Source organism: Silurus meridionalis, chromosome 11 (genome assembly GCF_014805685.1).
Source record: "Silurus meridionalis isolate SWU-2019-XX chromosome 11, ASM1480568v1, whole genome shotgun sequence".
Lineage (NCBI taxonomy): Eukaryota > Metazoa > Chordata > Actinopteri > Siluriformes > Siluridae > Silurus > Silurus meridionalis.
This window is the reverse complement of record NC_060894.1, coordinates 13,199,901-13,215,182: the sequence shown is the minus strand read 5'-3', so window position 1 is coordinate 13,215,182 and position 15,282 is coordinate 13,199,901. Positions and strand designations below refer to the sequence as shown.

At 36.6% G+C, this 15,282-nt stretch overlaps 1 protein-coding gene across 2 annotated transcripts; it reads right to left on the bottom strand.

The window, feature by feature from the left end:
- Nucleotides 1-127: 127 nt before the first annotated feature.
- Nucleotides 128-12,885, bottom strand: pom121 (POM121 transmembrane nucleoporin). Of its 2 annotated transcripts, XM_046860833.1 has the most exons (14): nucleotides 12,618-12,885; nucleotides 11,758-12,171; nucleotides 10,993-11,202; nucleotides 10,667-10,834; nucleotides 10,316-10,396; nucleotides 9,617-9,791; nucleotides 9,210-9,301; nucleotides 9,042-9,121; nucleotides 7,857-7,978; nucleotides 7,597-7,696; nucleotides 3,780-4,166; nucleotides 1,583-3,130; nucleotides 1,156-1,248; nucleotides 128-776 (listed from the first exon to the last, which is right to left on the bottom strand). In XM_046860833.1, the coding sequence occupies exons 1-14, from the start codon at nucleotides 12,707-12,709 to the stop codon at nucleotides 679-681; spliced, it is 3,660 nt and encodes a 1,219-aa protein (XP_046716789.1). In that variant the 5' UTR covers nucleotides 12,710-12,885; the 3' UTR covers nucleotides 128-678. The 2 variants fall into 2 exon arrangements, with proteins under 2 accessions (XP_046716789.1, XP_046716788.1); XM_046860832.1 differs by lacking the exon at nucleotides 12,618-12,885 and having other exon boundaries at nucleotides 11,758-12,355.
- Nucleotides 12,886-15,282: the final 2,397 nt, after the last annotated feature.

Below are 15,282 nucleotides of genomic sequence, written 5' to 3'. Positions count from 1 at the left end.
CAAACAGCAAATACAGATGGTTGTAAATTAAGGACAGTTTATATCAATTCATTTGCTTTGGTTTAAAACATGATCTGTACTTACTCAAAAGATGAGCCACGTAAATATTTTAAAGGGAAAGGCCATGAAAAATACTAAACAACTTTATTTTGCTGCTCAATGCATTTGGATGAGGGACATATTTCAATTAAAACATCTTGTGATTCAAGCAAACTTTGTAAGAAACATGAAAAGGATAATTAATATGCATCTGAAACATTGTTCAATTAATTTAGGGTTAAGTGTAATGTGAATGTTCACATAAAATAGGTCACAGACAGCTATTAAAAATCTTGAATATCCAAAATATCCTTAAAAAAAAAAAAGAAATTGTTCTTTTAGATTTGAAGTTCACGTGTCCAAGATTTCAATACACATCATTTTTATCTAACAAGTAGTTCTGTCTGTTTACATCACTTACTGTCAGCCTGACTCCACACAAGATTGTTGGTATGCCAAGATCTCAACCTTAAAAAAATAATATATAAAAAAAAAAAAAAAAAAAAAGTACCCCATTTATACTTCAACCCAAAAAATGTTTATAGGTCCTATTGGAATCCTGATGAAGTCCTATAAGCAGCAGGTGTTACAATAAAAAAGGGGGTTGCATTTGTCCAAATGAAGTCCATGTGGTCAGCATTACTTCTTCCTTGTGTGCTGTCTGCGAGCCTGAAGCCTTTGTCGTGAACCGCTAGGCTTTGAACAAGCACCAATTGAAAATGTGGCTGAAGGAGTGCCTGAAACAATGAAATTATGATCATAATTTATATTCTATGATTTAATAGACCAGGCCATTAAAAATGCCAACAGTTTTCTAATCCTAAAATGTAGAATATTTGGGACTTGTATCATGAAAAGCTAATAAGCTTAACCTGCTCATGCTCATTTAACATGGACAAGATCAGATTTACGCATTCAAAAAATATTAAAAATATGAAGGCATGGATTGGGTCCACTCGCATATCTTATGCCTTGATGGGTTTACATTCAGTACAATTAGTATCTTCCACAACAATGGTCCAATTCATAGGACTTCAGGGATCAATTTATCTGACAAGTAAGAATTTATATTATGACCTTCATTTGATAATACTATAACAATATATTTATACATACCAAAGGCTGAGGCACCAAATCCCCCTACAGGAGTCCCAGGGCTGCCAAATGGACTGGGGCCACTTGCAGCACCATATCCAGAGGTGGAAGTTCCTATATACAAATATGATGCATTAAGAAGAAAGAAGTATGTTCCACTAAAGCGAGTCATTTTATTTTACAGTATTGCTATTAATTTGCTATATTTAATCATATGTAAGACAATCAAAACCCTGATATTTAAATTAACATATTGTCTGAATATATTTATAAAAAATTTTCTATAACTTAAATATAAATTATTTGAAAATAAAATATAAAAAAATACACCAAAATTTGCATATAATTTTAATATACATACATAAATTTGAAAATCACTAGCATTTTAAATGCATCACACACAAATAAAAAAATAAATGTAAATCTTTACATAGAACAAAATGCTCACCAAAAGCAGATTCATTATCTGTGTTGCCTGCTCCAAATGAGAACCCTTGATTTTGCCCTGTTTGTGTAGGTGTCCCAAACTGTGCTCCGGAAAGTGGTGTGGTAAAATTGAACCCTCCAGAAGTTGCAGTTGAATTCTGCTGTGCGGCTTGTGCTGCTCCAAACTTGAAGGCAGGAGCGGGCATAGAGGCAGCACTCACTGGTACAGTACTTGTGTTCCCAAAGGCAAAGGCTGTGGACGTTCCACCAAATGCAGACTGTGTAGAATTTCCAAATGTTGGTGCAGCTGTACTAGCGGGTGTGCCGAATGCAAGTGGTGTGGCTGCAGTACCTCCTCCAGCACTGGCTCCAAACGTAAAAGGCTTGACTGGAGTAGGAGCTTGAGATTGTGGGTTAGCAAAGCACGTGGAGGGGCTGAATGCTGAGCTACCAAACGTGGCCTGGGTCGATGGGGTGTTTGTCATAGGGTTAGCATTGTTGGGCATACCAAACCCTGTAAAAGAGGTGGTGGCTGGGCTTTGGCCAAAGGTGAATGTGTTCTGCGGTGCAGTTGGTGCTGGTTTTAAAGCACCAAACTGTAAAGTAGTATTGGTGCTGTTAGTCGTGGTACTAGTGCTAATTCCAGAGGAGGCAGCTGTAGACAATGACCCTCCAAACTGAAAGGTGCTCTTTGCAGCATTCCAGCCAGCAAAGAGAGGAGTAGAAGAATTTTGGGTACTAGAGGAGGTTGAAGCAGTCATGCTGCTGCTGTTAAGACCTTGAAAGAGGGAAGCAGCAGGATTCTGGGCATTGGAGGAAGATGTCAAAACTGATGCAGCCATTGGCTGGCTGTTAGGCAGTCCACCAAACAGAGATGGAGTAGAATTCTGGGTATTTTTGGAGGAGGATGAAACTGAAACAGCCATTGTTTGGCTGTTAGTCAATCCTCCAAACAGTGCTGGAGAAGGATTCTGGGTACTGGACATGGAGACAGAAAGAGCCACTGAATGGCTGTTGCTCTGACTTCCAAACAGAGATTGACTGGAATTCTGTGTATTGGGAACTGGTAAGGGAACAGAGCAAGACACTGGTTGAGTGCTTGTGACACCTCCAAATAAAGATGTGTTAATCTGAGCTGCTGGTACAGTCGAAGAAGCCGGTTGATTAAATGCGCTGCCAAAAATGGGTTTAAATGTGTTTTGTGATGGTTTGTCTGCTGCTGTGGAGGCTGGTGTCATCATGGCTGGCCCAAAAATAGGCTTGAACTCAGATGGTGTTGGATTCGATCTACTGCTAGCAGGTGGCACAGAAACTGTAGGAGCAATTGTTGCACAGGCTGTTGGTGCAGAAGAAGTGAATACAAAGGGGCCTCCTCCAAGGTTGAGTGTGACAGATGAGGATGGTAAAGGCTGAGCCAGAATCTGGGCAAAAGCAGAGGCTACTGAGGAAGGTGCAGTTGACACTGTGGATTGTGGAGTGACAATAGACGGCTCAGATTTTACAGCCCCAAAGCTTAAAGTTGTGGAGGTAATGGAGGAGGAAGCCTGTGCTGCCACAGATGTTGCTGGGGCTGTGAACAACAAGATGACAATAACTTTAGAATATTCAAATAATAGGCAAAAGGTAAGATAACTGATAAATCCACAGTCAATAAACAGAAAAGATATAATTTAAACATTTCAAATGAACATCCTCTATTTTAAATACTATATACATTTTCCACCATCTTAAATTAGATTCAGAGCAACCCTACTCCCTAACAGTTCCCTAAGACCTTTTAATTTTCTCCAAGATAAACACAATCTTCAAACTTTCTTATAAATCACATAATAGCAGAAAAGCAAACCCTGTGTATCAGCAAACCCCCAGAGCCAGACGAACCCCGATAAACTTCTAAATTTGCAACTTGTAATCAGTCCAACAAATTTAGACATAAAAATTAGCAACAGACCAGAAAACCTGCAAACAACTAAGGATCTTAAAGTCTACAGCAAAACAAGAAACAGCTTTGCTAGATAATGGTCAAGAGTTTCAGGTGCTCTCTTTTATACCCTGTTGACCTTTAGACTGTAATTTCAATACTATTTTACATAGGAAAAAAAACTCAATTAATGGTAACCTTTCACAGCAACCTTCACACTGTCAAATGATCAGTGATAGATCACTAGGCTTAATTAAAAAAAAAAAAAAAAGTGATTTTTTTTTTTTAAACTGCATACCTGCAGAGGTAGCAGCTACAGGAGAAGGAACACTTAGAAGAGAGTTGTTCTTCATGCTTTTAAGAGACTCCAAAAGTGGATTAGACACTGGTGTAGCTGAAGTGGTGCTGATGGCAGGTATAGGCAACACTGCAGCCTGGATTGGTACAGCACTGACTGTGCTGATTGGAGGAACTGTAAGGTCAATAGTTGGTGTCGGACCTGGGATAGAAACTGCATGCGAAGCAGGTGGAAGACCAGCAGCTGGGGTAAACAGAGAGGCCAGTGAAGTAGCACTCCCTACAGGGGCAGCGGAAGCCGAGCTAAAAGAAACTACCTGGGATAACATGCCTACAGAGGGAGCTGCAGGAGCAGATGAAATGGGGATACTGCTTGGCTTCTCTGACTCTGTTGAATTCAAGAAAATTGAAAAATTAATATACATTTTTTTTTTCACATTACACCCTGGATGGAAAATAAATTAAGTCTTTTTTTTTTAGCTGTATATGTACATTATTACCCTTATCACAAAACAGACAATATTATTGTAAAAATATTATACAGTAAAATACCTAGTTTGGTAAAGTGATAAGCTCCTAAGATTGTATCATTAGAAACTTGCTCAGGTTCAATCAGTCAACTTCCAGGTCAAACAACAGGGTAACTGCCCAACTGAGTTTAAATGTATTGGTTTGGATTACTTCAGAATGAAACCAGCTGTTTCTTGAACATTCCACTTTTTGTGTTGCAGGGTACTGCAAATAATTCACCATGGTTGGAAAATTGTTTTCAAAGACCTCCAGGATAAGGAAAAGCACAAGTTAGGAGAAGGCTACAAAAAGATTTTTAAGGCTTTAGCTTATCCTCTGAATACTGTTTAGTGCATCTGGAAAAGCACATGGTACCACCAACACATTGCCTAGACCAGGCAGTCCAGCCAAACTGGATGACGGAGCAAAGAACACATTGAGCAGAGAAACTATCAAAAATCCAAAGGTAACTTTGAACTTTGGCTGGGACTGATCAATCTGTGCATGTGACAACTCTCACAAGCTATACACAGCTGGCCTGTATGGCGTGTTGGCAACAAAGAAGGCTTTCCTGATAAAGTGTCATACTCAATCTGGGATTTGCAATAACACCTAGAAGACTGTCTGGCAAAAAACCTTTCTGGGCGGAACTCAATTCAATTCATTCTTATTTGTGTAGCGATTTTTAAGAATTAATATGGTCTCAAAGCAGCTTTACACAGATAAACTACAAGTGCAATGTTTGGCGAAAAACAAACAAAGCACACCACTCAAAACACACCCACTGTAAAGCATGGTGGTGGCAGCATTATGTTGTGGAGATATTTCTCTTCAGCGGATTGTGCCAATCATCAGGATTGAATAGAAAATGGATGCTACTAAGTTCATTCAAATTCTTGGAAAAACCTGCATCCTATCATTCACTTTTAAACATGACAATGATCGTAAACATACGGCAATTGTGTAAGGACGAATGGGCAAATACTCCCCAAAGTGTGCAAAGCTAGTACAGACATATCCAAAAATATTAATAACTATAATTAAAGCAAAAGATGGCTCTACAAAGTATTACAGGGACTGATGACTTTCCCCAACCCTGTTATTCTAGTTTTTCAGTTTTAAATTATTTTTTCAGAATTTTCAGTTGCATTTTTCTTTCATTCATTTGATGTTGTAAGGTAAAACCTGAAATTTAAAAAAAATTAAATAAAAAAAAAAAAAAAAAAAAAAAAAATTATATAAGGTAAATAAAACTGGAAAAGCTGTGCAACAAAAAGAACTACTTTTAAAGGGGTATGATTATTTTTTATAGGCACTGTATTAGTTTCTAAGTTTGTATGAAATAGTAAACCTCCTTTTATAAACATTTAACAACAACATAGTGAAGCATGAATGATGGAGACCCTGCATCATATATTTTTTTCATTGAGCATATATTTTGCAATCGCACATGGTATGGTTAATCCTGAATCTCTTGTTCCTTGACAGTCAGCAGAATTTAACATATTATTTAATATATTATATTTTGTTCTCTTACAATTACCTCAAATAGAATTTTTGTTATCATTAATCTACAATTCATAATTATCTTCAGGAAAATAATCACCCTTTGTTTTTGTTTTTGAAAGAGTGGAGCAATATATGTTTTAGTAGATCTGGGGGACGGATACATTTGTTTAACCCAGGGGTGTCCAAACTATTTTCCTGTGGGTCACATACAAAAAAATATACAAAGGACTGGGCCACTTGCTAGATGTGAGGTACACTGCCTCACTTTTATTGTACTAATATTAGTAACATCAATCAAATGCAGGTAAATTACTTTTAATAATTGAACATAAAAAAGCCTCCATCACAGCTCTCCTTTAGTAGATTTTCATTTTATTTTTTTACAAAAAGGTTGGCAGGTAATTCTCTCAGTGACTCAGACTGGCACGTCTCTTTGGTTCCGCTATTTCTGGTGACCCTGAGCATTTTTAGACTTTGATACGGGCCAATTAAAAATTGATGTTGGGCCACAGTTGGACCGCAGGCTGTAGTTTGGACACTCCTGGTTTAACCAGTGTAGGTCAGTGTACACTAACGATTTGCCAGACATACAGGTTTTCTTTTATTTAAGCCTGAGCTCTGACATGCAAAGCATATGGATTTTGATGTGCTAACAGCAAATAGATGTACAAAGGGCATGACGTTTTTATATTAGTTTTAGGAAGCTTCTTATATAAAACAACCAACATTATACACTATTATCTAGAGATATGTGGTAAAACACGTAACAAAATACTCTGATCACCAACTAATTTATGACAATGTTTCGCATGTATTTTACCCTCAGGAAACATCTAATTGCTCCTAATCCTAATGTTCCTGGGCTTCATAGACAAACACGATATAGGATGACTCTGAATTAAATAGGTTCTCAATACAGGGGTCTACAATTTTTACAGAACATACTTCAGATTGATGTGCCTTTTGTTCCTAATGATGACTTACCTTTTGAGTATTCACTGACTGAGAAAATACTGCTTATCCCCAAATTGTCTGCAGCTAAGACAATTATTTATTTACATTGCAACCTCGACACGCTAACCTATTCACATAGGATGTACTCTTTCGTAGATATTGTAAACATGACATTATCGATAGCAAGATTACAGCAAAATCTCAAAAAAGAGTTACTAAAAAGAAAGAGCTAGAGGAACATTTGGATTAATTGGCAAACAGTAACATGACTGGGTATAATAAGAGTATCTTAGAGAGGCAGAGTCTCTCAGAAGTATAGCTGGGCAGATGTTTACCAATCTTCAAATTGTTGAACAAATTTAAAATAATATGCCATGCCACCATATATGAACATGATCTTCTCTGGCCAAAGCGCCTTTAAAATTGACTATGGCAAATTGGAAAGCTGTTGTGTTCAGACAAATTCAAATTTGATTTGGGATGGGTAGCTGGCACATTTACCAGCACCGTCAATGTTGAAAAGTATACACTGGTTTTAGTGTAATATATGCTTCTATAAAAATTTACATCTTTTCAGGGAAGGCCTTGCATATTTTAGCAGGACAATGCTAAAAACTGTATTACAACAACATTAATACCAACATGCTTTGTACATTAATATGGTTTCCATTCTGAATAAACATGATTGAACTTTTTTGTTTACACCTGATTAAAATGTGACCCAAGAAAAGGTTATTTTGCCAGTTCATGGGGTGTTATCATCACAAGACTGACTCATGATCAATTTTGCATGAGTTGAATCAACATCTAGAAATTTCAATCCATAAGATAACACAAGGCCTTACCTGGCTCCTGAAGGACTTTCTGGATTTGGGTAAGAGTAGCTTTTTTCTCCATATCCAGGTCCTTCACAGTGATTGTGTAACCCAATTCAGGAGGTGGGGGCTTAAAAAAAGGGAAAAAATAAAATAAAATAGAAATATCCATCTTAATTATGCACAATGAAATATAATTAATCTACAGTGGTTAATTTGTGTATTTTTAAGCAACAGTCAGTGTTTTATAGTTTAAACTGTAATGTAACAAAAAACATTTCCTCCCACACCAAAGATATATGGTCGCCTCTGTAGGTGGACACCAGCTGGATTTTACGTTTACGTTTGCTAATGCTTCCTCCAGAGGCTGCTTGTGATGTAACAGGTGGATCAGGCCTAGGGGAGCATTTACCTGGATGAAAAACAAAATTATAGTTATAGAATAGTTTTGATGAGTAATCTAAAAGAAATACTCAAACACATTTTGTCCTTCAGTACAGTTAATTCACTATTAAGTGTGGATTAATTATTCTATTGGATTAATTACTATTAATTGTGGATTATTAAGTAGTGGATAACAAAAAAATCATCATCATTATTATTAATTATATTATTAACTTCCAGCTAACAATTTCAAAAAGCCAAATATCAAAAGAAGAGTACCAGCATTTTTCAGTATGACCATATTCAGCCTAGCACTTTGCTGAGAATGTTGAAATGTTGAAAATGTTATCGTAGTAAACATAAAATCTAGGCTAGGCCTACTATGCATCTTTAAGAGGCGTAAGATTTACTGATTCGCAACTGTGCATCGGCATAAAAGTTAACGCTGTGACACATCGATAAAAAAAAAAAAAAATGTCAACATATTTGCATTAGTAAAAAAAAAATTATATATATATATATATATATATATATATATATATATATATATATATATATATATATATATATATATATATATTTATTAATAGACGTGCGATATTTTTACTATTTAGAAAATGTAGATTATTTTCCCCTCACTAAATTGTTTCTCAAGCACTTTCTATCAGCACCACTAAAGCTACGTGAATATGACAGATCACAACACTACAGAAACCGAGGCATGTCCTGAGAGGTCACATAGAATATAAATTAACAATGCAGAGGTACAGCTGCATCTTCCTGGAGACAGAAAAGGAAAAGAACAGAATGTCTTTTTTATTTAATAATTTTTTTTTTGCACTACAGAGGCCTGTTTGTGTATGTTTGGCTGCCTGTCTAAACAAAATAAATAAATGCTGGTAGCTGCTTCATTTGTATCTTATTGCATCATGCTATCCATCGAGATGTGAATCACCTGTTATGGAGATGCACATCTCTAGTATATATTTGCATAAACAAAGGCACAGTACAGTAATGCTAAAGAGTTTGTCATGTGCAAATAACAATGGTAAGAATACTACTGATGCACTAAACAAAAAACACCACCCTACCAGAGCCGGGCGCAGCCTCAGTGGATGTCCTATCAGAGTTAACAGCTGAATCAGAATTTGGTGAAAAGGAGTCATCTTCCCTATGGAAAACGACATATAAAATAGTTATTTCCTGGCACAGTATATTTCTGTTTTTTTTTTTTTTTTTTAAATTGTTGCAATCCATACCTGGGCTTTTTGGATACCCGCTCAGGAGTCTGAGATTGTGATGATCCAGGGCTCACAATAGGTGATGAATTTAGATTAGATGCTAATCCCCTCTATAGATTCACATATAAAACACAAAAACATTTACTTGCAAATAAAAGAGAAAATAAATAAAATTAATATTAAAAAGTTACAACTCTTCACATAAAAATGGAAACAGCTAATAAAAAAAATCTTAGAAATAGAATCTTTTTGAATTTCTGAACAAAGACTCAAGGACATTATAGTATTTTTTTATATATTTATTAAAAGCTGGAATGACAGCATTATGTAGAATAAACTGGAAAATAAAATGGGTGAAATAGCAACACTGATATGAAAAAGAAAATCTAAAAAAGGTCATGTAAATACAGAATGAGATAGGCTACCTGAGGGTACCCCTGTGAAGAACTGTAAGAGCTACGAATAGGGTTGCGGGCTGATCCAGGCACACCATGGGAAATGGGACATCCACTAACGGAGTTGAGGGAAGAAGTCCGAGATCTCTTAACCACAGACTCCTCCAACACAGAGACGTTCATTCCTCTCTTCAAACTTCCAGGTCTAGTGAAGAAAAAAAAAGCAGCATTATTTTTGGATCAGTAATGATTTTTATTATTGCTTTAACCCTAATGCAGGGGTGCACTGACTTTTTCAGCATGCCAGCTACTTATAAAATGACCAAGTCAAAATTATCTACCTACTATAAAAATGCTTAAACAAATATACATTTTTAAAATATGTCATGCGATCTACCCACAATACCTTTGTGATTGACCGGTAGATTTCGATCAACGTATTAGGCACCCCTGCCCCAATGCACTGTCAGTCTCAAAGTAAAACAGTGAAAATGTACTTTGCTATGATTTTTCTTTGATTAGCTTTGCAGTAGATTATCCTATACAACTGCCATTAACCCCTGGAAAACACATCTCTCTATCTCAGACAACTTTAAAAATTATTAAAGAAATCCAATATATAATTGATGAACACATTATTTACAACTGTTGCAGATTCCACACGCTGGTTTAAAAATAGATGACTAGTTCAGATGTTAGTCTACATTAAGAGAGTGAAGCAAAACCTACTTTGGTACAAGCTGGGATGGAGCACCATTAGCTAGCAGTTTCTCGAAAACTGACTGAGAACTTTCACTGCTGTCATTCCGCCTGATGAGGAAAAGGAAGAGATTCCCATCACTTTCAATGCCATTCTTCTTTGTATCTACATGACACAAAGGAAAGAATGCTACAACCCACCAACAAATATTTTACTGTGAAAATGTCTCTGTGCATTACTGACTGGGTCAGCTCAGTGCAAAGCTATGCACAGCAGTTACAAGATAGCGCCAACTAGAAAATGCACTTAATACTCACTGAGCTTCAGTCAGTGCTCATTATCCCAGCACACACAAACAGTGTAAAGCCTATAACTGATACCTCCTTTTGCTTTTCTGTCCAGCTTCATGGGTTCTTTCCTCCTCATCACAAACATCTCGTTTACGGTTCGCTCTGAGCACATTCAGTACTGTCTCTCTAGAACAGGGGTCAGCTTGAACTTCAAACCCTGGGGATGTGACTGCTCCAGGAGAATTCAACTGATCAAAACTGTGGGAAAACAGATTACACATTTAGTTACACAAAAATCTGTGACGTGAATTATTTCAGCCTTGATTTAACATAGTAAGCCTGTTTGTAGCAAAAATATATATTATTACATTTAGATCGTATTCAACAAGCAACACCAACATTATGATGTAACTTACAAGGATGTGCGTGTTGTGTTGTCCGGTCTTGCAATCTTCACCGTCACAGGACTGTGTACTGATGTATTGCGCTGCGTGAGGATGTTCTTCTTGCGGAAGCCGTCCCACTGAGCTGGGGGAAGTACACCAACCGGAGAGGTTCCTAACTGCTGCAGCGGGTAATGTCTCTGAGGGGTAATGGTGAACCTCCCTGCACCACCTATAGGGTCACTGCATACATATGACAATGATAAACAGAGGTAATACATGATAGGTCTGTACACCAGGACCTCAGGCTGACCATAATTACACAAACTAAAAGTAGTTAATGGCTTGGTGTATCTATCTATTTAACTAAATGTACAGGGTTATATGCTGGAGTCATGGGGTTCTCTGCTGGTTGTTTTTGTAGGACCTGCTTTTTCCATGTAATCCATTTACGTGAACGTTTATCATTAAAAATGAAACATTGTTAATCAACACCTTCGAAAATTACCATACAATTGAATAATAAAATGCCAGAGCTGACTTCATTATCTGAGGAGGAAGCAAAGCAAGGGCTGTCAGAGTGCTCCATGTGCCAGAAGGAACTCCCACATTTTCAAATCTTGGAGGGAAGAATGATCACGGAACACTATTGCATGCAGAACAATGTGGATGATGAATTGGACCAGCAGTCCGACTTGTGTTTACATTTTTATGCAATTCTGAATCAAAAACAGTGAACAAACACACGCAACAGCAGCAATAAGACGATCTTAAGTTAGGACAAAAAAATGTTGTTACCCGAACGATAATCTTCTGTTTGGAGTGGGGACTCCATAATTAGGTCGGACAAGTCTCTCCCGGAGATGTTCTCTGGGGTTGACGCCAGAACCCGCGCTCCCAGCGGGCTGCCCCGTGCTGGGGGAACTTTCTGCTTTACCGAGGTAACTGCCCATGAGGATGTTCCGAGGACTGAATAACGAGTCACTGAACGTCGCGTCTCGCCTATAAACGGAACCGCTGGTAAAACTCCTATCGCTGGGAGACGCTAACGAATTTCTAGCATCACTTTTATTTTTATTCCTCTTGTCTCTTCCTGTCGCCGGAGAGCCCGTGAAAATCGTGGCCGGCAACCAGCGGTGAAGCGCGGTAGGATCTGTCAGTCCACGGCGGGGATTTAGGCCCAACCTCTCAAAAAGCTGAGACCCCTCTGCTCTGTAATAACAAACGGCACAAGTTACGGCAAAAAAGAAAAGCACGTACAGATATGTTGGTATGCAAGTCAACACTAGAAAAAACAAGACAATAGCGAGTACAGAGATAAAAGCTAGCCGCCGTTTATCTGCAGGAAACATGGCGGTAACGCGCCGCCAAGGGACAATATCCCATAATTCCGTCCTTTAGCATGCACTGTTGACGGTATGTAGTGGATTCTGGGTAATGTAGTTTTATGATTTTTTTTTTTTTTTACCATTCAAGAACAAAAAATAAACATGAATTTAGTAATAAATTATGCCCCCCAAATCAATAATTTAGACACAGAAACATACGTACGTACATACATACACATACAACAATAATTATTATTGTTATTATTATAAAAATAATAATTGCAGTGGTGATAAACCGATTCGGCAGAGCAAAACCAAGAAGCCACGAACCTTCGCAGGGTAAGAAGAGTGAAGCATGCGTATAACACCACGCGCGTTAAAAAGAATGACTCTTGTGTTCCATCGTGGATTATTCCATACATAATTATTTCAGTAATTCCTGTTGCGGTGAAACAGCGTGTGTGAGAGTATTTAAATGCTCCCTCTGTGAAGGGTCATGAATAAACAAGAAGATGCATGGTCTGAGAGAGGATGCAACCACCGAAAAACATGGTACCAGTTTTAATTTTGACATCTTTTTTTATTTTTTTTATTTTTCGCCTATTTCTGACTTTTTTCTTGCAATTCCGATTTTTTTTGCCAATCGGCCAGCGTCACCCCTTCTATAGTTTTACACAACTTTACACATTGAAAATGAAATGTGCTACAATTAATAGAATCGCATGGGATGAAACTAAGCCTCCGATCCCTGAGAGAACTCTGTCTAACAATCAGCTTTTAAAAGAGACCGAACAAGACAGATGAAGCAAAGGTGGCCACGGGCTTCCATAGATTCAGGCAAAAGAAAATGACAATAAGTTTCCAAAATTTAGGATCATTTAAAATGTGAAATAATCCGACATTTATTTTTATATTTGTATTTATGATTATTTAATTATATATTTATATTTGCATTTTAATGTAATATGGCAATTAAATTAATGTACTACATTGGTTTAGTTTTCACAGATACTCTTGTATGCAATTTCAGCAATAAAATGAAAATCTTTCTAAAAATAAAACAAATTACTTTTTCATTTTAAAAGGCCGTCTTATTTTCTCTTGTATACTGTATTTAGTATTGCTCTTTAATAAAGAAAAAGTATTTCTTATCTGATTACTCAATTAATTGATGGAATAATCGGTAGAATACTCAATTACTTAAATAATCGATAGCTGCAGCCCTACTCTAATGTAAACAGACACTGCTTGAAGCAGTGCACCTCAGAGAAAAGCTTTAAAATGAAGAGAAAACTCTACTGGGCATAATTTAACACATTTTCCTTGAAATAATTTATTAAAATGTAAGTCAGTCATTCGGAGTTATGTCTAAAAGAAAAGGCCTTGCCGGCCCTGATGGCCCACCACTGAGAATTTAGTTATACATAATGCAATAGAAATTTAGAGATCAAATCAATTTTAAATAAACATCATCCTGATATTTTGAAAACCTACCCAGAACAAAATGGGTAAAATTTATGAGCATTAAAATTATTTAGCTATATATCTTTTGCCCAAAATGTCTGTGTCCAACTGTTTTTTTTCCTCTTTAGCTCATTTGGAATAATATAGTCCAATTGGTTCCTTTTATAACCCCTTTTAAACTATATTCCAACCACTATGATATGTTTTCTAGACTTACACAAAAAAAGGGGGGATTAACACTACATTAATTGATCTATGGCACACTTACATTTACATAAACATTTATGTGATTATACATATATTTTTTATACATTAAAAAGCCTGAGATTCTAACTCATGTAGGTGTTGACAATGTACTAATGAACAAGAAATTGACTTATATTTTAATATACTCTAGGTATCTTCAACAGGTTATCATACCTGCTTACAGTATTCCATAAATTGAATGTGTTATGTCTTTTTAAATTGAGGTCATTGGCAACATGAGGATGAAATATTTACTCCTTTTGAATATAATTTATTAAATGATATAATACAATCTTGACCATCACACCGATGTATGGGTTTTTTTTGTTTTGTTTTGTTTTTTTACATGTACCATTCCAGATAAGTTTGCTGTACAACATATGTGAGTGACGGTCAAGTGTACACAAACTTTTGGCCATACAGTGTATATAGTCTGTGGCAGGGGGCAGTGCTTTCTCATACAAAGCACCACAGACATGGAACAAATATCCAATTAGTTTTCTGTGCTCATACAGTCTCAGTGTTTAGTCCAGTCCTTTATTCTTTTTTTTCCTTTGGTTAAAAAAAAGCAAATCTCGTATTTTGGGGAACTGGGATCTTTGAACTCCACCCCCTAGCAAAATGACTAGCTGCTTTATGTGGCAGGGTGCTCTGATGACTCATAACTTCTGGTTCTCCCCTTTATTTATGCTATCATGTACAACGTTGGAAGCATGACTTCATACGACTCAATTCCAAAAAAGTTAAAAAGTTGAGAAAAATGCAAACTGTATATAAAACCGAATGCAATAATTAGCAAAACTTATAAACCCATATTTTATTCAAAATTGAACATAGAAAACATAAAATGTTTTAAAGAACATTTTATGAAAGGAATATGTAATTTGAATTTGATGGCTGCAACAAAGTGTGAACTATTACAACAAAATAGCATCTTCAGTTTAAACATTTGATTTATGTTATGTATTTGGGGAGGGTTGCGTTAGGAAGGGCATCCAGCGTAAAAAACGTGCCAAATCAAACATACGGAGGATGCGCTGTGGCGACCCCTAACGGGAGAAGCCGAAAGAAAGCACTATGGACTTAATAGATTTGCAAATCATTGTTCTTTTTTTTATTACAATTTTTTAATAAAACTCTTTTAAAATTAGTGTACAGGTATGACTTTTTATATATATATATTATTTAACCAAGAGGCCCAGAGGTCTTGTGGAACAGAAGTACTAAATTATTACTTCTGTTAGTAAGCTAACTGAGGCCTGTAGAGTCTGATATGTAACAGTTT